Raw genomic sequence first — 25960 nt, forward strand, 5'->3', positions numbered from 1 at the left:
TTCTTACTATAATTTTTAACCGTCACTAAAAACCTTTCCTCCTATGAGCCTCAACCAGCATCCTAAAGAAGCCGTATGCCGTACTCCATGCCCACCTACAAAATCAACAGGGTTCTCCATTGCAGTCCTCTCCTACTGTATTACTTCCACCTGAAATACCCAATAGATTGTAAGCTCACAGGAGCAGGGCCCTCTTCTTCTGTACCAGTAAAAGCGGTTAAAGCTGTCATTTTAAGTTACAAAATACTGTCATGTTTCCTAACTATAACAGTGCTATGGAAGCTGCTGATGTTTTAGAAGTACATGTAATGTACAACCGTACAAAAAAAGGTATGATGACATTTCTTTTCAACAACAGATTCCCCTTTACGAGTAAATGTTATAGGTTTGGGCCTTTTTACCCCCAGTACCAGACTCTAGTCCTCTAATCCTTGTATTGTTTTATAATCCTCCACGAGAGCTTGAACAACAAAACAGTGTGCACTTTTTATTGCTATATAAATATATGCATAATTGCAAACAGATGGATGGTCCTGTAATAACAACGCACTTATGATTCAAGCAGCAGTGTGTATTTTCCAAACCACAGGCTTTACATACATAAATACCGGCTCGAATATAGGCCGCACTTTTTCCCCCCACTTTAAGACTTTAAAGTGGGGGTGCGGCCTATATTCGGGGTCTAGCGCCCGACGCCCGGGACATGCAGTCCCGGGCGCCGGGCAGGCAGCGGGGTCAGGATACAGATCCCCCACAGCGGTGCAGGGGACCTGTATCCTACTCTCTGATACGCTCAGACAGCCTCCCCTGCCAGCACTTCCCACGGGGGGGGTCCCGGCACGGGAGGTTGTCTAAGCGCATCGTGCGGATGCATTTTACCTCTGCACCCCCCCGGACTTACCGGAGCAGACTCCCGGGTGTCTTGCGGGGTCGGCGGGGGACATCTACGCAATACAACTTCCGGTGCCGGCACCGGAAGTTGTATTGCGTAGATGCCCCCCGCCGACCCCGCAAGACACCCGGGAGTCTGCTCCGGTAAGTCCGCGGGGGTGCAGAGGAGGACAGTGGCAGCGGATCTCGGGGAGGGAGGACAGTGGCAGCGTATCTCGGGGGGGGGGGAGGACAGTGGCAGCGTATCTCGGGGAGGGAGGACAGTGGCAGCATATCTCGGGGAGGGAGGACAGTGGTAGCATATCTCGGGGGGGGGCAGAGTGGCAGCATGTTTTTTTGGTGCTTTTTTAAAGAAAAAAACTTTTTCTTTAAAAAAGCACCAAACTTTTAGGGTGCGGCCTATATACGGGGGCGGCCTATATCCGAGCCAATACGGTACATATATACATACATATATATACCGCAATCCTATAAATAGTTTTAGAATGGTACTTGAAATATCAATTGCTTCATTAAAATACATTCTGATTGGCCTGATGTGTTACCTCTTAGGGGTACAGACCAAGCATTTTTTTTTCATGCTAGAGACAGGATAGAGTAATAAAAAAAAATGCTGTAGATAAGTTGTTTTATGTTTGATATATACAGTGCATTTTAATACCCTTTTAATATGTTTGTGTTAAAGCCGTAAGGCTGATATTTGCAATATTTGGGCAAAACTACATGTGTGCTGTAATGGTATATTGCATACGCTTTTCAATAGAAGCCTCTACACTGCGCAACTGTCCAGACTATCCTGGCAAATGTGGGTCTGTTAGCAGCTATGTAGTGGAGATACAGGTGACTGCTGTCTTCACTATAACATTCTAGATGCCATTCTAGATGGGTTTTGTTCAGACATGTTTCCTTACTTACCTGGATACTCCATAAATACTTGAAGAGTCTGGAAACCATGCGCTGAGAAGGCTGCAAAAATGTGTGCCATGAAAATCCTACCAATGCCTGGTCAGTAGTGTCTGCGTTCTGTGCGTTTGTCAGGGTTTCTGTAACCACGTCTCCCTTATAGTATATGGAATTCCCATGTTTTCTGTAGGTACGCTTTAGTTTCCTACATTTCTTCATGCTTTATACTTTTTTAATGGATTTTTATATCCCTTGTAGCCACTTTTAGTTGTAAATGTGATCTACGATGTAACATCAGGTGATGAATTCTTTGTTGACACAAGATAAGAATCTATAAACAGAATTTCTCCAAAGAATCCCATATGTGTTTCCTAACACCAGGTGGATCATGGATGCAATTTCATTCCTGTTTTTAAACGCATCAGAACTGTGTTCTATCCATTCTTCACTAGTTGACATTTTTGTGTCAATGAAAGCTCGGGTTTCTGTTTGTTATGAGGAATAAAAAATAAAATCTACAAGATTCATAGATAGGTTAGTTATTATACATGTGTATGGCTAGTAAAATTGTTTTGGGGCAAAATTTCGTTTCCCGGCTCTTCGTTTCGGATGCAATTCTGAGATCCTCTTTGATTTAGTACAACGTTCGGGGGGCCTTTACCATAAGCACTCACCTTTTCATTATAGAAGTGTAAAAAAAAACCAAAAAAACAAAAACAAGTTCCCCCAAAGTTAGGACGGTCAAAGAGGAGCAGCAGCAGCAGCTGGAGTAATATAGAGCACCGGACACTGGCAGAAAATAGGCACATGCAGCCCCATAGAGCAAGTCTGGATTTCTCCAATATTATATTATAATACCTGGTTTTGTCACCAATATTTATTTATCAATGGAGAATAATAGATGATAGAAAAAATGTGACTTGTCCACAAATTACAGGTTTGACTAGAAGTATAAATGGTCAACTACTTTACTCAATAACAGGAGAAAAATGTCTGCTGCAGTCCCTGTAATACACTACAGTAATCACTACAACTTCTCCAATCCACCCCACAACAGTACATTTTCTGCACTAAAACAATTCATTTGCAGTATGGTGAGTAATGGGCATCAGTCTCAGCCTCTGCTACTGTCACTTTCTCCAACTGTCACACTCCAACTGCCATCAGTGCTGCTAACGAGTTAAAATGGCATCAGCACATTTATATATCTAATGCTTGTCCCTTCTCCTTGTAAATGCTGATTGGCCAAAAAAGAGTGAAAAAAAGTGAGGGGAAAACTCCCACAGGTTGTTGGACCCATCAATCACAGCCATTACCATCAATGAGGCCATCCCCCATTTTTTGGCTACTTCTACCTATGAGTCAGTGATATGTACCGTCCTACACGCAGTCCCTACCGCTTTACCTCATCAAGGAGCGCCAACACGGCTTGTAATGGCAGCTACACGTGGCAACGAACCCAATGAATCCAGACAAATTTTTTGTCACTTTTGCAATTTGTTTACGTTGGTTTCGTGCAAACCAGACAAAAAATAAAGTTTGTATTAAAACAAATGCACAAGTCTGGTGGTTGTAATGCATCAGAAAGGTCTCTCCCATGCATTTATTTCAAGGTAGACAGGGTTTCCAGATGTTCTGTCCAAGCACTTTTGAAGAAGCACACAGAAACAGGCAATGTTGAGGACAAGTAGACGCAGCGGGCGACCAAGGAAGTTTAGTGCGGTAGATGAAAGACACATCACTCTTACTTCTCTTTTGCTCTTGGAAGATGTCCAGCAGTGCCATCAGCTTTGCATTGGCAGAAAACAGTGGGATCCTGGTACACCCATCTACTGACCAGAAAAGTCTGGCCAGAAGCAGCCTTCATGGAAGACTTGGGGACAAAAACTCATACCTCTGACGTGCAAGAAGGCTAAGCGACTCCACTATTCAGCCACAAAACACAGAAATCGGGGTGCAACAAAATGGCAGCAGGTGCTCTGGACTGATGAGTCAAAAGTTGAAATATCTGGCTGTAGCAGAAGGCAGTTTGTTCACCGAAGGGCTGGAGAGCGGTACAAGAATGAATACTTGCAGACAAGAGCAAAGCATGGTATAAAATCATAAGACATCTGACTGCTTCCTGATGCAGATCATGTATATGCGTCTGGGAAGGATGTTTATTTCACGTTATTTGTCTTGAATGTATATGTGAATTTACAGAAGGTGGGAGGGATGGTATTTAACAGCAAACTGCGTTTCTCCAGAGACACTATTTCTTCATAACAGTGACATTAAACAGAGAGGGTCCATTCATTTAGGAGAAGATACTGTATGAATCACTTAACTCTGATAAGAAGCACATAGCACGCAAGTCTGCTTAACTTTTACTGAAGGATTTTTTAACACTTTTTTGGAAGGCAATGCATTACAGTTGGTGCTCCTGTTGACCAGTATTATCGTGAATCTCGCTCAACAACACATTTAGATTAAATGGATTCTAATAATGAAAGTCTATCGAAATGTAAAGTTTCTTTAATACATATGATAGCTTAACATCCCCTTTACAAGTGCATAGAAGGATTGTGATCTCCAAGAGACTTCCAATTTGATAGAACTAGCTTCTCGGATAGCAGAGGATCTTGGGTAAGTGAATACTCACAGGAAACATACAAAGTAAATTCACTATTTAGGCATCTTTTTACGACAAATGTCGATCATATTCCTTACGTTTCTCCTTTATACATTTGTTTTCCTACACTGTTATAATCTGTGTGTTGTCGGAGCATCTAAGTATTTTAGGCAGTGGGCAGATATGGCTAATTTTATAACATTAGCAACAATAGTTTAGTCATTCCCAGGCACTGTCTGAGTCACACTGCCTGCGAGTAAACAGTTGTACAGGAAGAGACTCCTGCTGACACCTAATTGGTAAAGATAAGTTCTGACACGGAACAGCTTGTCTGCAATACCACAGAGGCATCCGAAAGGCTTCCTGCTGCCCCAATGATTACATTTTTATTTACTGACCTATGTAAATAATGTATACGAAGAAATTATATAATATATCATAGTGTGCAAACCGTTTTAGGCAAATGTCAAAGTAAGAATGCTTTCAAAAGAGACCTGCTTTGAGTCAGAATAAAAAAATCGGAAGTCAAATCAATATTTAGTGCACCCACCCTTTGCCTTGAAAAATGCATTGAATCTTCTAGAAATGCTTTCAGGGATTTTGGAGGCATATAGTTAGGTGTGTGATTAAACAATTATACCAGCCAAGTGCTAATGCGCATCAATTTTAATATGTAGTTTGAAACACAATCATTAACTGAAAGAGAAAAGCTGTGTAGGAGGAATAAAACTGGGCGAGGAGCAGCCAAACTCACTAACAATGGGAGGTAGCTGAAGTTTAATATCATACGCAATGGCAAGACTGAACACAGATGACACAAGGTGGTTATAGTGCATCGGCAAGGCCTCTCCCAGGCAGAAATTTAGAGGGAAACAAGGACTTCCAGATGTTCTGCACAAACTATAAAAAACAAACAAAACACAATTTTGAGGACTGTAGACTCTGATCAGCTAAAGAAACTGAGTGCAGCCGATGAGATGCATCACAATTAGTTCACCTTTACAATAAGAAGATGTCCAGCGGGGCCATCACCTCAGCAGTGGCAGAAAACAGTGGGATCCTGGTACACCCGTCTACTGACCAGAGGATTCTAGTCAGAATTGGTCTTCATTGAATACTTGCGGCCACAAAGCCATACCTCTAATGTGGAAACAAGGCCAAACGCCTCGACTGTTCATGAAAACACAGGAATTGGGGTGCATTAAAATGGCGACAGGTGCCCCGGATTGATGAGTCAAAATTTGGCAGCAGTAGAAAGTGGTTTGGCGAAATGCTGAAGAGGGATACATAAAATGTGTACGCAGGCAACAGCGAAGCATGTTTCTTGCAAGTTTAGAGTTGTATTCCTGCAAATGGAGTTGGGGTTTAGGTCAGAATTAAGGGTTTTCTCAATGTTGAGAAGTACAGACAGATCCATCATGCAACAACATCAGGGAGGCATCTGTCTGGCCCCAAATTTATTCTGCAGCATGACAAACATACAACCAAATAACCCCACACATACAGCCAAAAATGTAGTTTTTTTTCTACTTTTCATTTGCATTTTGTTAAACACCACAACTTTAAATAAACTTTTTTTTTATTTTTAAAAGCATTTTTTCACACCTGTCTAAAACATTTACATAGTACTATATATATATATATATATATATATATATATATATATATACACACACACACACATATATATATATTGATTTCCTTATCTAAAATATATAATATACGCAGTGTATATAGAGAATGTACAACATAAGCCAACATAAGCAGAGGACATGAAAAGGAGAAGAGTTCATCCTCAAATATGCAGCCATTTCCTTGTATTTGTGGTTCCAAAAAACTCTAGGTTATTGCTCCTTATAGAACCATCCACAGTTTTATCAAGCAGCTGTGTTTCAGGATGGAAATACTGAAAACCCTACGCTTGCTCCGTCAGGGTAATTTTCTAGTCTCCATGGGTCATCGGGATGCATATTGTCACATCCCAAGGGTTTTATCTTATTAAGATGACCTACGTTATAACTTCCAGAGGACAGGATTCAAAGAATAGAATAATTTATGCAAAATCTTTTGGGTGTTGGGAATGTTGATCCCAGCACCTCATACTGTCACAGGGCCTCTTTTAAGAATCCCCGGCCTGGTCCGTAATCCAGACAGCGTTTGTTCTGGTTGGATGGCCGCCATGGACAGAGAAGTCCTCCAGGGGACCTGGTCCTCTGAATAGTGGAGCTTAAATATTGGTTACCTAGAACTACTTTGTGTCCGTGTTTGTTCCATGCAGCCAGAACAGACAAATGGAGCTCTTTGCAACAAATGTTTATTATGTGGTTAGAAGAAAGGCTGTCACACCTACTTGCTGCCATGTGAAGGGCACGCTCGCTTGAAAGCAACAACTTCTGCCAGGGGAACGCAGTCTGCATCAAGAGATTTTTCATCTGTTGGTGGACTCGCTGGGTTTCCCCCAGGTTGATTTTATGGGACAGTTGGAACAGGAAGGCAGATCATTTTTCTTCCCTTACTCCAGCAGGGAACCCGCTAGGCTTAGATGCTCTAGCTCACCCTTGACGGTTTGATTGATTTACATATTTTTACCTATGCCTGTCCTAGCAAAGATAGTAAGGAAGAAATGTCCAATGTCTTAATCATCACCCCAAACTGTATCAAGAGGGTATAGTATCCAGAGCTGTTCAGGCTGTCTGCATACCAGACCACCAGAATTGCTTTCAGACCTTCACTGGGCACTACAGACTGGATATATGTCTTTTGAAGGAACCCGATTTAGAGCTTTTGAGGCCTTCAAGCAGTCTTCCAGTTCCTGCACCATTCTTTGTTATAGCTCTCCTTGTTCTACCTGGAATTGCAGGAAAACAGATAATCCTTAAATGAACATTTTTTTTACTTTTTTTTTCTGGGTTTTTATTTGTCCTGGGGAACTTGGCTCTAATGTTTTATACTACTACTTGCAATATTTGGATTACCTCTCTCCTTGTGCTACCAAATCTATGGTAAAATGTTCCCAAAAAAGTGCAGAGTCAATTAAAATACAATTGTTTTTAGGTGATGGGTCCACTCTAAGCATTACAATCTACAGGTATGGTAAAGATCATCAATTTCTCAAATACGTAGTTGTCTCTTGGGAACCGTAATGTTATGCATTGTGCAGTGAACCGGGCTCAGCCAAGTATATGCATGCACCAAAAGGTTTAAATATTATTTCTATGTTTGCTTGCTTCCTTACCAATAGAGCTAATTTCTGATGGCATACGCTTAATTAGGTATTTTGTTTCAAATTATTAAATATTCTGCCATTTGTGAACCTCTTCTGACATGTAGACATTTCAGTGCCCAGTCATGTAAGCGATATTTACTAACAGGCTGGGGAGTGCATTTTTTGCCCCTCCTGCGCTGCTCACTTCCTGGTATATATCACCGTAGCTTCCTGCTTACTAAGTGTTATTATCCCACCCAAAAACAAAAGATGACTCAAATTACCTTAACACATTTGTTAATGGTTGCAGTTACTTTTAGTAACATTTTAATTGATGACAAAACTGTCAGGTCCTGAACACTGTGAGCCGGCGCTATCCGTTTCACTACCAAAGGCACGTTTTGCTTCCCTTTGACCTTTTCTGTGCCGAGTTGTTTTGTTAGATGAGTAAAACTATGGTACTTTAAGCAATAATATACCACACAAACACAGTTTAGCTTAACAAGAGATACATTTTCACAAGTATGCCAGTCTTTGGTTTCTCGTGGAGCAGCTTTTGTGGGCCACAACTCCCATCACCCCTGTCAGCTTGGCTGAGGTTGATGGGAGTATTTATCCACAGAGACATCAGCCCATTTCTATTAATAATAGTAAAATTTTTATAAAATGTGTAAGGCTAGATTTCCACTTGGTTTTTTTTTGCTAAAAACGCCTATAAAACCGCCAATAGCGCCACCTGGCGTTTTTTTAGTGAAAAACGGCTGCAGCCAGATGTTAGCTGTTCTTCAATAGGAAATCGCAAAATGCCATTTCCACTTGGCGTTTTTCTGTTTGGCGTTTTTTCAGTCCTCTTTGGCGTTTTTCTGCTTTTTTGGGCTCTGTGGCAGTTTTTCAAAATCGCAGCATGTTGACACTCTGGCGTTTTTTGCAAGAAATCTTGGCGTTTTTCTCCAATAGAAGTCTATGGGAGAGAAAAAACGCCATGAAAAAGCCATGTGGGTTTATTGCCTTGGCGTTTTTTATGGCGTTTTTTCCACAGTTACAATGCAGAGGATGGACCCAGTATCTGTGTGTCCTACGAGAAATAGGCTGAAAACAAACAGTTTCACATAAAACAAAGTCCTGGACTGGTTCATATTGAATTTTACACCATTTGGAACAAACATGCCATTGCAAACAAACATACCCGACGCATCAACTGGATCCTGCGTGCCAAAAGCAACAGCAAACAATTTGCACCATCATTTGGGGCCAATCTTCCCAGAGGAGCAGACATTCGGAATAAAGCATGCCTTACAAACCACAGAAAAGAGACAAAAGGGTCTACCAAGTAAATGACATCAGGAGGGGGCAGATACTTGCCATTTATCCTAATCCCTTTTAGCTGGGTGAAACTTCTAACATGTAAAGGCTGGAAAAACTGCCTAAGGTCAAAAAAAGCAATTTCCACAGAAAGGCTAAAACGCCAGAAAAAACTGCAGAAAAAAACGCCAAAACGCAGGTAAATGCAGTGGCAGTTTTCTTGGCAGTTTTCCTGGCATTTTTCATCAAGAAAAAAACGCCGGACAAAAACCCAAGTGGAAACCTAGCCTTAGTGCATCAGTTTTTTCAGTGTACCAGGCAGGTGATCTAGCTATAGTTCAGCTGGCAACCTGTTGATTTAACATTTATTTAACTATGCATGTGGGGTATATTTGTAATCTAGGGATCCAGCGGAATACATTTTGGTGAATTTCTCTGAAAGTTGCATATACCATATGTGCAAACAATGCTGAGAAACATAGAAAGCTACCAAAATTAACATTACGGTTCGCTTTGCCAGAGATTGGTCACCAACTGGTTGCATGATAAGGATCCAGCTATGTTTAGCTGGTGGGCTGCTAAACGGTCCCAAATTCAAGTTGGGAAAAGGGAAGGGGTGTGTTCCTTTCTGTGCCCTGTGAGGTCCAAAAAACGTAGAAAAAAACCTGTGCATGGTGGGTTTTTCAAGACCCTTAAAATATTTTGGTTAACTGAACTGGTTTTGGTACAATTGTACTATTTTCCTATCATAAAAATTTTTCCCCTAATTTTTTTCATCATTTTAATGTATTATTCATAGCTAAATGCTGGACTATACATCTAATGGTGTCTAAGCATACTATGTGTTAGGAACGGGACTGGATGTAAAAATTGCCTGTGGCGATTCGCGGCCGCATTATAGTTGTGTGTATCCGGTGCGTGTCTGGCAGCAGCACTCTAAAGTATTACATAGTCCTCCTGAGACAAATAGAACATTTAGTGTCAGGTGATGACCATGATGGCTTATGTAGTCTACCTATTGTTTCCTATAAGACAAGCCTTAAGCCTTGTTTGATCCTGGTTCTGGACTTATGTTCTAGCATGTCTTACAATATATATATCCAAAGGGTATGACAAAACTAAAACTGACCAGAATAAGACAAACTGATATGTTTGGTAAAGAGAGCCCTGGTGGTCTTTGGGACATGAAGGCCCAATAAGTAATACTAGTGATAAATAGCAGACTTCTCTTTCATACCTGGTCATAATTCTCTAAAGGATAACCCCCACAAAATAAAAAAATAACATGATTAGCTGTTTGCGACACCATCAGTTGTGAAATGTTAATCATCAAACCACAAACATAACGGAGATGTCTGAGTGAAGCATATCCTCAGTTGCGCAATGTTATGGGTGCGTAGACGGCAGCATTATGTGTTCATAGAAGTAGATATTTGCAGCTGTTTGTCTCAATACATCTGCATCAGCATAGCTTTACGCCTTACTGTCGGGGGCCAGTGTATATCAGGAACGTGACTACTTTGGTTTGAATGATGCACGGATTGCACAGTTTCTAGTTCTGCATGCTACTTTCAATCTGCCGGTACACTATAACTATACACTACATGCCACTTTTACCCCCTGGTCCCCGACAAAACCGTTTGTTGGGTTAACAATAACACGAAAAGAGGCTATAGCAATAATACAGTAAACCATGATTACATTGAATTAATATATATTTATAAAAATATTTAACCAAGCACAAAAAACAAGGAGACTGTGGCTTTGTTCAGCTTCTCGAATCCTGGCAACCAAAGTGATAGCAATCTTCTCGCATTTTTATCAGTTTCTTTTTCCGCTGCAGGCATGAAAAGGCTAAAATCTGCTACTTTACTGTGCTCTCAATACATATTAGTTTGTGTTTATCTATGTGGAGTTTATCATACCACGTGCCTTATGTAAACCGCAGAAAATAACGTTGGGACGCGCTGGATGCCGTGAAAACTGTATCCTGCTGCAGCTCTGTACATAACAAATAGCGCATCATAAAACAATTAGGACTTTAACGGCGAGGAATGCCCCGCACAAACCATCTTAAAACGTAAAATGTCAGATTTCAGTGTATTTTCAGGTCAACAAAATACTCGTGAAGGATATTTATTAATCCTAGAGCTTTTGTGTTACTCTAGGATTCTCCCCTGTTTGATCTCATCAGGCAAACAAAAGAACGAGAGGGATCGGTAGACCATCCTGAGGTGGCATCTACATTACAACAGCCGTTGCAGCACAATCATACAGCAGCAGACCTGTAAGTTCTGTTTTTAGCCCTGTCTCCATCCATAACACATGACAAGACAAGCAAATATAATGTGCTTCTAGAGAATTGCTGGTAGCATGCTTCTTGGGATGTGGCCAGTTGAAATAATATATAGCTGCCCTACGAAGCCCTGCTGAAGTATGGACCAACTAAACTTTTCTCAACATGACCTAGAGGCCATCTCAAGACTCCTGGTCAGTGTCTCAGAATAGAGTCTGTATAATATTTCTCTTTATCGGTGGTACATGTTTTAGGAGCTTGCAGGTGGTAGGGACTGGTGTGCCTGTAAGTCAAATTTGCTATTATTATAACAGTCTACTTAACAAATAAATGTGCCGTATCCTTATGCCCTTGTACTGATATTTATCTTGGTTATCCAAGTATATTGGTCAACTTTGTAGACGGTATACGTTTTGGATTACTGACTGTCTCTGCCTAGTACTTGAAAAACCTCTATAAAATTTACAGATTCTTCTGGTTCCCAGTTTTTCTGATGGAGCTGACTTTGCTCCAGAGAGATGAGGCTAAAAACCTGCACTGTGTTGGGGTACATAAGAACAGGTGTTCAGACACCGGTAGGTCTCTGTTTTCAAATAATCAAAGATCTGAAATCTCATTTTAATCAACTTATTTCCAGGTATCTTTCCCCGTCAAGACCATCTAATCCGTGTCCTACAGCTGTTACAAATACTCCATCGCACTCCATTAATGATGTTACTACACCTCAGCAGAAATCTACCTCGCTTTCTCTGTTTTACAGAAAAGGTAATTTCTTTCACACATATAATTTCTATTAAATACTTTTGTCCTAATCATTCAAAATGCAAGAGATTGTTCTGAAGAGATGAGGAACGATGTCACTTTTACCTCCACTTTTCCAGCAAACTTGTTCCGTTAACTTCCTCAAATAATAAAGGTGATCTGGGAAATGTGTAAAATGGAAACTTCTTGTGATATTTTTGTTACTACTGTTTCTGCAGTACGTTGACTGAAGTTTATGGCTATATAAATCCTAAATAAAAATTAAAATATACGTTCTCTTATTTTGCTACTTGTATGATTGTTTTTTTCCTTAGTTTACCGGCTTGCATACCTAAGACTCCAAAGCCTGTGTTCCAGTCTCCTCTCTGAGCACTCTGAATTGGAGCAGGTGATCTGGACGCTTTTCCAACATACCTTGCAGCATGAATATGAACTTATGAGAGACAGACATTTAGACCAGGTAATTGTGACTACATTGTATATACCAGACAAACATGTGTAGATACACAGCGTATCGAAGGTCTTATTAGGTGGGATCTTTTAGCTCTGGTATCGGACTGCCGTTCTGTTCTGAAAGGTTGTCCTGTATATTTTGTTAGCGCTCCTCAGTAGATGAGCTTTAAATCCAGTCTTGGCCATATACTGTATGTATAGTGAAATGATCTGTTTTTGTCTTTCTAGATTATGATGTGTGCAATGTATGGCATTTGTAAAGCAAAGAATATCGATCTGCGATTTAAGACAATTGTTTCAGCATATAAGCAGCTCACCAACACTCATCAAGAGGTAACTTTTTCTTTCCCCAGCTAGAAGAGAATGAGGTTATTTAGTCCACTGTTTGTAAATTTGGCTATAATTCATTGCATCCGATTTGCCTCTTTTTCGTAATGTGCCCATGAAGTGGATTTTGTTGGGTTTTTTCTAATGTATTAAATACCACATATAAAAGTTTTTCCTGTATAGTCAAACCACGAATAATACATTGATGGTGATTCAAAGTAGCAGTCAACCCTTGGGATACTTGGGATTTTAAGCATTTGGCGGCACCACCACCCATATATGCAGTTCAATATTTAGCTATTGGATACGTCGGATAATTGGGGCTCTGGTCTTAGGAAGCACTTTTAAACCAGGTGGATTATTTATGTGACCACCCAACAACATGGCTAGTCAACATGTAGAATTCCAGCCGCTCTGAATATGTACTGTACTATATGCCAGTCATGCTCAGTACAATATTTTTTATTGACTTATACTGCACCATCATATCCCACAGAGCTGTACAATGCGTAAACAGGACATAACAAGTAGTGTATAACATAACAGTAAGGAGGGCCCTGCTTAAACAATCTAGAAGGAGCTATACAATATATATTGCACAAGAGAGTAATAAAATGTCCCCAACTCGACGCTGCAGTCTCAAGGAAGCAGATGCTGCTATCTGCAGACTGGCAACATAGGATTATAGGATTTGGGAATGTTATAGGACACATTTATCCTAGGAGGAAGAAGGGAAGGAGAGTAGAAAGAAAACAGATAGAGGGAATGGAAGAGGAGAGAAAAGGGAAAACATTTTTAGTTTATTGAAATAGAGAGGCTATACATAAATAAAAAAATACATCAATAAAAATTGAGAAACCACCACATAAAAAAGAGAATTTAAAAGAACGAGTCTTAAAATACTCTTATCCATGAAGGGTGGATCAGCATTTTTCTCTCCTTTATCTCAAAAAATTTGAAATGTCTCTGCAGTTAGTTCAGGATCATCTGAGACAGATCTGAATATTGGAGAGAATACGGGGAGATTAGAACTAGAAATGCTACTTCTGAAATGTGTTTAGATTTACAATTAGATCAGATTAAAATAGAAATCTTCTAGACCGAAGATTTAATTGCACTAGGAGATATGGTACAAAACCTTCTTGAAAAAAATTAATACGACTACATTTTTATGTACTAAGAATAAAGAAAAGCAGGAGCAGCTGGAGATTATTTGGAGATAAAGCTGGCCGATCTAGATGGTAGTTCCAGAAAAAAAATTAGAACCAGAGAGATCCCAGAGTCAAGGGAAATAAGAGGAATATTTATTAGAATATTTTAAAATTTTAAGTGTTATAGATAAGTTTACAGGCAATCATCGTATACTGAAACCTAAATCCGGGCCTAATTCTGTATCAAGAAAAGTATTCATTGTTTGCAATCATGTAGAATAAACGCCCAGACAACGAGAGAAGCAGCTGATAAAAAAGATTTAGAAAAAATCCCCAAATTAAAAATACATAAAAGTGAATCATTTCAAACTAGAATGGCTAGGAAGAGTTTGTGACAAGTTACTGAAGATATGCGTGCAAAAGCTATTAAGGGTAAATGGGGTTTCCCAGCTAGTTTAATCGTAAAAGAGAAGACGGTCTAAGAATGGTTTTCAAAACCCAGGGAAGTGCGCTAGGTGGAAAAGCGGCTTGGCACAATAACTAGTATTTCAAAGGAAAGCCCTACATGTCCTGAAAAATACATACATTGTGGGTTTAAACTAAATGAGTTGGTGGTAAACTACAGTTGAATAAAGACATGCAAAAAAACCCAAAATGACAATGGTTCTTTTTTTGCAAACATTGTAAAATAACCCTGGTCCTTAAGGAGTTAGTGTCGATAATTAACCTAGATCCTGTTTGCTTGGAATTCTTCTAGCTCTATTTATAGAACTTTTCTCAACGTTGTAAACACAATTGTTTACATTCAGGAAAGGCAAAGGAAAGCACAGCGACGCACATTTTAAAATCCCAGAACATGTCATTTTATGCCATTATTTCTTGGGGTCCATATGGAGTGGGGCTGCACGGTCTGTTAGTGTAAATGGGATTTACTCCCTTTTACTTTGAGCAAAAATATAGTTTACTGTTTAATCTACCTGGATTCTGTATTTGCCATGTGCAGTTAACAACTGTAAGTAACCAGTGCTTGTATCTATATTTTTTACAGACCTTTAAGCATGTATTGGTTCGAGAAGGGAAACACGACTCGATAATAGTCTTTTACAACCTGGTCTTCATGTTGAAATTGAAAAGTGTCATTCTGCAATATGCGTCAAACAGGGTGAGATATAACTACACTCTTTTATTCACTCTCCAATTGCCAGATTACTCTGAGCTCCGAGTGGCCCACAGCTGCCAGCCAGGTTTTACCTCTACAAAAGCTGTCACAGTTGGTATATGACATCATGTAACAGAACTCTACTTCTGAAGGATGAGCTGTGCGGGGCTCTACGGAGGCTGTGCACAGACCTTTATAGTGTAAACGGCAGATGTAACCAATATCCCCAACCAGTTTATTAAACAGCAGCACACCAGAGAGCCTGATAACCCAACGGGGAGATCTGCTCTCCCATACCTACCTAGGCAATAGTCGGCCTATGCCAGTATATGTCACTGTGTCCCAGAACTTGTGAAAGGTTTAATTTGTAATTGCTTAATATTTTCACATTTAACAAAACGTTGTGTAAACAGTAACAGAATTGTTATCAGATTTTTTATTACTTTGTTTATTCCTTTGTATAACTAATCTCAAGTACATTATTTTTCAGCCACCTCCTTTGTCACCCATACCACCCATTCCACAAAGCCCTTACAGATTTGCAAATTCCCCGTTAAGAGTGCCTGGTGGAAATAACATATACGTTTCCCCCTTAAAAAGCCCATATAAAGCATCAGAAGGAATTCTTTCTCCAACCAAGATGACCCCAGGGTCAAGGTTTGTAGCCATTCTAAGTTTGTACAATGTTCTGTTTAAATTGTGTCAATCCTTTTGTGGCCTCATACATGCTTCGCATATCATGGGGTTTTTGGTAGATATAATTGTGTAAATTTTCTTAGAATGTTTGTAATTAAGTTCAATTCTAAGAAGTTTATCACTCCATAACGATTTGTTTCTAACTTTCAAGCGTATAAATATAAAACATATATGTGAATAGACTTTGAAAAAGTTTTTTTTTGTGATTGGAGTAGTACATGTGCAAATGATTTACAGAAATGATCAACAGGAGACATGAAACCAATACAAATATATCATCTACTTCAGGTTTCCTTCCTTGTATTCTACTGGCAGGAAAATAGTTCAAAAGAAATGAAATTCCCAAAATAGTGCAGCCTGTAAAAATATTTACCATTCAAAAGGAATAAAGGCTAACTTTTATGTGAAACGGTCAAAATAGCACATTATAGGGTTTATTCACTAAACCTTGTGTTGAAGGGTAAGAAAGCAGTGGGCATAGAGAAGTGCCAAATCCAGCAAGCCCCTGGCGCAAGGTGTGGTCAGTTAGGCCCTTATGGAATGTATTTAGATCAAACATAGGGCCAGCACAACCCTTCTTGCATTAGGAATTAGCTAGGGTTGGCCTTTAGTCATGCATCGTATCCAGTGATTGCAAGGTGACATATTTCAGCGCACAACATCTAATCAGCCCGCCAAGCAAAAGGACTGTGTAGGGGTCAGCAGCTCATTTAGTTTAGTAGTATAGTATAGCATAGTAGGTTGAAAAAAGGCTGCAGTCCATCAAGTTCAACCCTTTACACATACCTAGTTCTAAAGTTGATCCAAAAGAAGGCAAAAACCCTACTTGGGGCAATTACAAATTATGCCAGAACAGGGGAAAAAAATCCTTCTTGATTCCATAGCAGCAATCAGATTACTCCGTGGATCAACCTTCTAATACGACTGTCCTTTTAGCAGTTGTAGCCCTTTATGTTATGCTGAACCAGAAAAGCATCCAGACCTTTCTTAAAAATATCCACAGTTAGATAATACAGAATGCTTAGACAGAGAGTTCCATATTCTTATTTTTCTTACTGTGAAGATTGAGCTTCTCTCCATTTATTTTCTCTTTGTTCACAGAATCCTTGTGTCCATCGGTGAGACATTTGGGGTAAGTTTCTGTGTGCTTATTGGCTTGTTATATTATGTAACAAAGAGAGAGTGATCATAACTATTGCTCCAGCTAGTTTAATAATTTTTGAAAACACCCCCTTGTGTATTTGCATGGAAGTATAATATAATATAGCGTTACCATGTGACTCGCAACATTATATTCCTGCACCTTCATGAATTAAAGCCCTGGTATTGCAACTTTTCTCTCCATTCAGTCTCCTGACAAGTTTCAAAAAATAAACCAAATGGTAAGGAGCAGCGAGCGTCCCCTTAAAAGAAGCACTGATGATGGCATGGCGCCTAAACCGCTCAAGAAACTGCGTTTTGATACGGATGGCCAAGATGAAGCAGATGGAAGGTATGTGAGCTTCAAAGGGAGCAATGGAGTAATACATTTAGGTGATATGCTGTTATGATGGATCTCGATCAATAATTCAGTTTAAGATCGTTGTCTGTGAAAAATGGAGACGTTCAGATTTAGATGTAAGTGTTGGAGTGTTTTTAGTTTTGTTGCTCCTCGCAAGATGTGTTGAGGAGTTCCCATCTGTATGTATGTATTGTCCTGGGATATGTTGCTGTGCATATCATGGAACCACTAGTAACCCGTATGCACCTATGTCACGCAAAGCATAAACTCAGAACTTTACTTTTGCCGGTGTAAGCTAGTGATGGGACAGCAAACACCTTGGATACTCCTGGTAATGAATAATTAGTGATTAGAGGCAGATTTCAGCATGTCGTGCCCACATTTACACCAAAACGTATTGAGCTGTAGGCTACGTTATGCTCCTCCAGACATGGGGCTGCCATAACGTTATTCTGATTCATGTAGTTTGTGCTCAGTGGTATGAATGTTATCTGTTTTTGTTTTGTTGCTTTTATTTATTTTCTGTTATCTGTTTTTGTTTTGTTTTTGCTTTTTATTTATTTTCATTTTATATATATATATATATATATATATATATAACGTATATTCCGGCGTATAAGACGACTTTTTAACCCCAGAAAATCTTCCCAAAAGTCGGGGGTCGTCTTATACGCCGGGTACTAACCGAGTACCGGGTACTTACCGAGCCGGAGAGTCCCACGAAACCATGAATCTCTAGGGGAGGGGCGAGTGGAGAAGCCGCCTCCCCTGGGCCGGTCTTCAGGGCCACGCCGAGGTAGGTGCAAGATGGTGATCTCCCCAACTAGCCCTGATCAGCAGGGCTGGTTGGGGAGATCACGACCTCCCTCTAACTAGCCCAACATTACAGAGCTCGAGGTCTGGCACTTCAGACCTCGGCTTCCCTGCTCCCTAATCACTACACGCCGGCTATTGATGCCGAGCGCGGGGATGACGTCATGTCCCGGCAACGGCATCAATTGCCGGCGCATAGTGATGAGGGAGCAATAAAGCAGAGGTCTGAAATGACAGACCTCACGCTCCCACAAATGAATAGAAGATAGAAGATGAGAAAGGTAAGAGAGGTAAGAGAAGTAAGAGATGGGGAGAAAGTGGTGTGAGTGCAGTGTATGCATGGTCAGATGGTGAGATGGTCAGTGTATGTGTATGGTCAGGTGTGTGTAAGAGCAGTGCAGGTATTTGTGTTTGTAAGCTGGCATGTGTATATATATATATATATATATATATATATATATATATATATATATATATATATATATATGACACGTGTGTGTGTGTATATACACATGTGTATATATATGTGTGTGTGTAAAGGCAGGGGTGTGTAGTGAGGGCAGTGTATAAATGTGTATGTATGGGTAGGCGTGTGTGAGTATGTGTAGATATATATATATATATATGTATGTATATATATATATATATATATATATATATATATATATATATATGTATGTGTGTGTGTGTGTAAGGGCAGTGTATGTATGTATATGTCTGTATAACAACCAATCACCGGTAAGGTACATCGCTTGCCGTGATTGGCTGGTTGTTGTATGCTGGGTAGAGGGGTAGTCTTATACGGCGAGTATAGCCCAAACTCTATATTTTAAGTGGAAAAGTTGGGGGTCGTCTTATACGCCCAGTCGTCTTATACACCGGAATATACGGTATGTCTACCACTTGTGATGTTTTCCCATTGTCTTGTTTCAATGCGTATCACTCAAAATGTTCCCTTATTTTGTCCTTAACCCCTTAAAGACAAGGGTTTTTACGCTACAGGATCAGAGAAATGTTCGCATTTTTACTATGCCTTTCTTCAACTGGATCCACGCAAATTATATATGTGTGTGTATATATATATATGTGTATGTATATATATATATGTGTATATATATATATGTATGTATATATATGTATGTATAAAAATGTATGTATATATATGTGTATGTATATATGTGTATGTATATATATATGTGTATATATATATATGTGTATGTGTGTGTGTGTGTATATATATGTGTGTGTGTGTGTGTATATATATGTGTGTGTGTATGTATATACCGTATTTGCTCGATTATAAGACGACCCTGATTATAAGACGACCCCCCAAAATCTGAATATTAACTTAGGAAAAAAAGCCTGAATATAAGACGACCCTAAAGGAAAAAAGTTTTACCAGTAAATGTTAATTCATGTAAACTATTTTTTTTTAATAAAAGCTATGATTGAGAAAAATATTTTTTTTTGTTTTTATTTCTTGTATTTTCCAACCTGTCCCCCAGTTACGCACATCTGCCCCCAGGCTTGCCACACCAATATGGCACTGTGGCCCATGATATGCCTTTTAACCCTCTATATGCCACTGTGCCCCATGGTATGCCTTTTGACCCCCTATGTGCCACTCTGCCTCCAGAAATGCCTTATACCCCTATATCCCATTCTGGCATTTAGGGGGTTAAAATGCATATTATGGGGCAGAGTGGCATATAGGGAGGTATAAGGCATTCCAAGAGGCAGAGTGGCATTAAGGGAGTTAAAAGGCATTATATAGAGCACTCTGCCTCCAGAAATGCCTTATACCCCTATATGCCACTCTGGCATTTAGGGGGTTAAAAGGCATATTATGGGGCAGAGTGGCATATAGGGAGGTATAAGGCATTTCAGGAGGCAGAGTGCACTATTAAATGCCCCCTTAACGCCACTCTGCCTCCTGAAATGCCTTATACCTCCCTATATGCCACTCTGCCCCATAATATGCCTTTTAACCCCCTAAGTGCCAGAGTGGCATATAGGGGTGTAAGGCATTCCAGAAATGCCCTACACACACACACACACACTTACTTACCGGTGCTTCCAATTTCCTGCTGTATTGCCGGGGCAGCGGGTTGACGTCTCATTCCGCGGCAGCCGGAAGGAGGTGGAGTTGGCAGCGGGGGTTTGTATGCGTCCGTCGCAAATACCTTCCCCGGCTGTCAGAGATCAGGAACTCTTGAACTCTGATCTCTGACAGTCGGGGAAGGTATTTGCGACGGACGCATACAAATCCCCGCTGCCAACTTCACCTCCGGAAGCACCGGTAAGTGTGTGTGTGTGGGGGGGGCGACGACAGGAGGATCCAGGTCCCCTGCAGCGGTGCGGGGGATCTGGATCTTAGTCTCCTAATCAGACCTCTATTTGAGGTCTGATTAGAAGACGACCCCGATTATAAGACGAGGGGTATTTTTCAGAGCATTTGCTCTGAAAAAAACCTCGTCTTATAATCGAGCAAATACGGTATATGTGTGTGTGTATGTATATATATGTGTGTGTGTATGTATATATGTGTATGTGTATGTATATGTATGTGTATGTATATGTATGTGTATGTATATGTGTGTGTATGTATATATGTGTGTATGTGTATATATGTGTGTGTATGTGTATATATGTGTGTGTGTGTGTATATATGTGTGTATGTATATATATGTATGTATATATATATATATATATATATATAGCTTAGCAGTGCTTTTTTTTATTATTATTATTTTTTTAAACATTCATATAGTATTTTAGTCTGAGGAATCCTTTTAGGTATATACCATCACCCCCCCCCCCCCTAAAGTGTTAGGGAATTGAAACTACAGAAGCCAAAACTTTCCACGGGGTAAAGATCATGTTAGCGGAACCACAAACATTGTGTCACCAAACTCCAATTAGGAAAGAAATATATTTCTTGCACGCCAGCTCCAGCGTGCGGGAAAAGCTCTGTCGTTTTCATTCACTACAGTACACGTTTGTGTCAGTATAAATGTTTGTTGTACTGGTTTTAATCCATTTTCCCAGTTACTTATTTTTGCCGAGACGTTTTTGTAACAAGGCATCAAACATGTTATTCCGTGAGTGAAGCCCTCTGATTATCTGGAAATTGTGATTGCATTATGTGACTGCAGGTTATTCCGACGCTTGTAGGCTGTTGTGACTGCAGTAACTGTATAATAACACAGGAATGTGTCACAATATTAAAACAATTGTCAGTTAGCATATTCATATTCCATACTGTATATCATTATTCAGTGGATCTTTCTCAACATGTTTTCTGATGCTTCCATTGCAGTAAACATAATCCCGGAGAGTCTAAATTTCAGCAGAAGCTTGCGGAAATGAGTAAGTATTCTCAAGTGACGCGGGGTGAAGGCAGTTCTTTGTATTGGTAAGGCACCTGTTTGGTATGATACATAATCTTATGCTATGGTCACGGTTGTCCATGTTGAATGGTAACATAGGGGCCTTCACATAGCCCTGCAATTATTCCACAGCACTTCTGTGAGTCTCTCCAGTGCTTCTGTAGCCTTCTGTGACTTATCTTGATCCAATCTGCTGTAGAAACACATTTCACGAGTCTTAATCATACCGCCTTCTGACAAATAGAACGCCTCCGAGAAAATCACCCACAGGGACCTTTGACTAACAAAAGTATGTCAGGGAAAAGGCCAAATTACACGTGCTCTGCTATAAACCATTAGACCAGCGTGTTTTATTTTGAGTAAGAATTGCCCTCCAATATCACAGGACCATATCAATGGTGACCTCCAGGCCTACAAGCAACATCTGAATTGCACGTTACTACATAAATAAAACTGTTTCATGCTTAGAAAACATTGCCCCTTTTTTTGGCATACCAGTATACATAAACTTAATCTCTCATTTGTACGGTGTGGGGAAACTAATATCTGATTCGGTATTGCTCCATTATAACAATATTTCAGCTGTTTTCTGCAGTAGGAAGTCTTCTCTGCGTTGACCCTACATTGGTTATTTTGGGCAGAAACCAAAACTTTTTGCAGCTGTGTACCAAAAGAATAGTTCTGTTCTGAATAATTGAAGATAAGTCCCAGTTATCATTTATTGTGAATAAAGGGACTTTCCTGCTGATATACATAATGGAATTCAAAGTATTTAGACCATGCACTTTCCTTGGCCAGTGTCTGGAAATGGTAGAAGTCTGGGACAGTGTTGGACTGTGTCTGAAACAGCTTCCGATTGGACACTGTGCTGCATATAGGTGCTTGAAATGTATATTTGTTTGTCTTTACCTTCCACGTTAGGCCTAAAGACAAATGACGTGTTAATGTTGTCGATGTTGTGGAAATTGTAGCATGCTAAAAGCCCAGCCACTTGCGTGTATTGCAGATTTTCTTACGTAATGATTTCCTCAATAACATTTTTTTCTGCGTTACCACATCAGTATTTGTGTTTCAGGAAATGTTCGGTCCTATCACGTGTCCAAAGTGATAAACGCTCTAAGCCGTTTGTTGTAGAATTTTAAATATGTGGGTTATAAACGGCAGGACGCTCAGCTGAACATAAACCTCAAACCTTGTTATATAAAGCAGAGTCGCTTTTTACCATTGAAAATGTTTTGAGCTGAGGAGGAGGCTTGTCCTATTTGGTGGGGTAACGAGACGGTATATACGGTTAGATGTGGCCAGGTGTTTGCTTGGTTCTTTACCTGGAAGGTGTTCCTTAACAGCCGGTATGGCAGGTGTTAGAAATGAGCAGGCAGTGCTTGTCACCATGGTGATTAGAAATTAGTGTCATAGCTGTTAATGTGGCCGCTTGTATGCTGATCTGTGTACGTGGTAAGTAAGTATATTAATAAACCTATACCCAGAGCATATTTGCAATGGAAATATTAATAAAGCATCTGGGGTTTGTGGCAAACCCGGTAGCATGAGGGCCATAAATGTCACTTTTAGGGATCTAAAGCACACCCCTCTAGGGTAATAAGGCTCAGGAACACTGATTTGCTTCAACATGTGATTTATTTGCTGGTACACAAAAACACAAAATATCCCCAAGACAAAATATTGAAAATAAAGCCAAGCTCCCATTGGAGTCCTCTCTGGATATACTTTGCTGACCCAGACTGGTCAGAGTAATAACTCGCTTCACTTTCCTGCCAGACTCTGGAAACCTCCCCAAACAGTACACACAGGTCCAGGCAGGTTTGCCAAACTTGGATCTGGGTTCTTCTTCAGGGCTTCTCCTTGACCTGAGAACCCCGGAAAAAGTCCTCTCCCCTGAACAGTCTCCTGCAAACAGCTGGACATTCAGGCTACTACAATACCGGAGATTGAGCGTTGGCCCACCTGCTCTCCAAATGCTCCATCACAGGGACATGTACACAAGATCCGCACCTTATCTGCACAATATACACGCAGAAAATATCTCTGGGGCTGTATACTTTATAAATGTAATAGTGTGATGGAGTTGGATCAAAGCAGTCCAGACACCTGTTAGTCTCACATCTGCACGTTATTTTTCTTTTCATTAGTCTGTCGTCCCCATTTCCTGATTTAAATTCAACACATAACATTGTCTAGGACTGTCGGCTTTTCTGAAATGGCCATTTCTAACCTGTTTGCTGTGGGGAACCTGATTATAATAAACTTGGCATGGCGTTGAGACCTTCGCTGTGCAGAATACCAAGTACTTTGGCACTATTATGTCTGAACTAATAATGTGTGTAGACCATACAAACAGTATACCTGCGCAGGTAAATACAATAAAGTGATTTTTTTTTCTTCGTTTTGCTGAGGAGACATTAGGGAGAGGCTGCCGGGTTAAATACCTACAAATAAGATAATTTATAGAGATTATTTTGTTTAACCGAACCCTGATTCCCGAAGAAAGACTGTGAGAGCAAACAGGTTCTCCATCAATATATTTAACTATTAAGTGCTGACTGTCCATCAACCAAGGCTGAACTAGCAGCCCCTCTAATGCCTACCATACTTAATTTCCATAATTAAAAGGTAAATTAATTACTGAAATGCTGTTTGCCTAGTAAAATTCCTGACATCACTGCTTGCTTACAGTTATATATTGTCCAGTGTTACTTTTTTCACCCCGTTTTTCTGGTTACTTTGTTTCCCAGCATCTACAAGAACAAGAATGCAGAAGCAGAAATTAGAGGGTTCCATGGACTTTGCCAAGACTGAAGAAAAGTGAAATGTTTTTCTAACCTTTATTCAGTGACAGACAGCTATCTCCATTCTTCCTTTTAACTGGTTAGCTTGTAAGCTTTCTTATCACACTCATTTTTTTATTTTTGTTTTAACTATAAATATATATGAAAAATGTATTAAGAATTCACACAAAATCAAATGGCAGTAGGTATCTCTTGGCCTAACTAAAAAGCTTCATGCGGCATGGGCACAACCTTCTTTATGTACAGTGGGGGTTGCTCAGGGGTTTTGAAGGTCCTTCCCCTTTATTAACCATGTTGGTATTGGACTTGTGCCATTCATGCATATCCTGATTTAGTGGATATATTTCATCTCTCCAATGTCCCTTATGCATTACGAAGTGCTAACCCTCCTTAATGCACAGTTACGGTGAGAAGGCTGTCACAAAACCACTTGCCTGCTAATTCTACATTCTTTACCATGCAGATAGCCGTTTGTGTAGAAAATAACTCTAAAGCTGTTGCCTGGTGTTGTTTTGGAAGCATCAGGTTCAATAAGTAGACAAACATTACTAGATTTGTTTTAATTAAAGCACAGCTTTTTTTACATTTTTTTTTTTTTTTTTAAGACTGTTACCTGATTGAGCACCAAGACAATATGAAACGTTCACCTCTAATACCCAGATGTGCTCGGAGATATGTATGTTTATGTCTACCCTGTATGTTTAGTTATTAAAATGTTTGTGGTCTTTTTTTTTTTTTTTTATATATATTATTCCTCTTCAATGAGCTTGTTTCAGGACTTTTATTTGATGAAGAAACAGAACTGTGCTTTTTCATTCTTTTAATTTGTGTAAAATAAAACAATGTGGTGTTTTCCATACAGAATATGGTGTCCCACACAGATGGTGGTCAGCAGCTAAAACATTTTATGGCAATAACAGGTTTTTACCTCGTCTCTCCCGCAGCAGAAACCTCTTTTAAGATGGACTCTGATCATTGGTTCTGTATGTGACAGTGTCTTTTATACCCGATACATCATGAAGTGCCAGCCTAGCTCTCCCTGCAGCACAAGCTCACTGGGGTTGGATCTTTATAATGTACAGCAATGTTGGTATTCAAACCAAAGCTCTCCCTTTAGGGAATAGACCTCCTCCAGTTTAATTTCCAATTGCCCCCCCACACTTTATCACATATGAGGGTCTTGCTGGTGACTGGAATGCAGAGTGAAGTGTGTGAATGAAATGCTCATCTCTCTAGAATACTGGAGATTTGGTGAATACACTTCCGTGTCAGGCACTAACGTCTTACTTTGAGGCTTCGTCATGACGTGCTAAAGCTGCCAACCCAACTACGTTTCAGTATTTTATGTTTGTTTTATTGCATGCACATTTTTATTGAATTGTAATTGAATTTAATTTGTAACCATACTACTGGAGAAAGAGAAATCCCTTACCTCATACACATTTGTATTTACACTTTACTCAGTACTTGGAACACCGTGCTCGGTTCTGGTGTACATAGGTGGTATTTCTTAAATTGTAATCTAGAGGGTGTAAAATGGCGGCCAGGGTGCGTTTACAATGCTTTTTACGAAGACACACTGTAGCTGCCAACAGAACTGGACTCTGCCAGCATATCCTCCGCAAAGGGCTTTGGTAGAACTTTATACCACATACATGATGCCTGTGAGAACTTGAAAGAAGATGTATTGAGAT

The 25960-nt window shown here is 39.9% G+C and overlaps 1 protein-coding gene across 1 annotated transcript in view; it reads left to right on the top strand.

The window, feature by feature from the left end:
• RB1 (RB transcriptional corepressor 1) overlaps nucleotides 1-24359 on the top strand; it is an 89735-nt gene extending 65376 nt beyond the window's left edge. Inside the window, exons 18-27 of the mRNA XM_053455539.1 lie at nucleotides 11081-11199; nucleotides 11846-11973; nucleotides 12285-12430; nucleotides 12652-12756; nucleotides 14950-15063; nucleotides 15551-15717; nucleotides 16858-16888; nucleotides 17106-17248; nucleotides 21390-21439; nucleotides 24213-24359. Coding sequence (XP_053311514.1) covers nucleotides 11081-11199; nucleotides 11846-11973; nucleotides 12285-12430; nucleotides 12652-12756; nucleotides 14950-15063; nucleotides 15551-15717; nucleotides 16858-16888; nucleotides 17106-17248; nucleotides 21390-21439; nucleotides 24213-24286 — 1077 coding nt within the window. The 3' untranslated portion in view covers nucleotides 24287-24359. The remainder of the gene's footprint in view (nucleotides 1-11080; nucleotides 11200-11845; nucleotides 11974-12284; nucleotides 12431-12651; nucleotides 12757-14949; nucleotides 15064-15550; nucleotides 15718-16857; nucleotides 16889-17105; nucleotides 17249-21389; nucleotides 21440-24212) is intronic.
• The last annotated feature ends 1601 nt before the right edge of the window (nucleotides 24360-25960 follow it).

This window comes from Spea bombifrons, chromosome 2 (genome assembly GCF_027358695.1).
Source record: "Spea bombifrons isolate aSpeBom1 chromosome 2, aSpeBom1.2.pri, whole genome shotgun sequence".
In the NCBI taxonomy this organism is placed as follows: Eukaryota; Metazoa; Chordata; class Amphibia; order Anura; family Pelobatidae; genus Spea; species Spea bombifrons.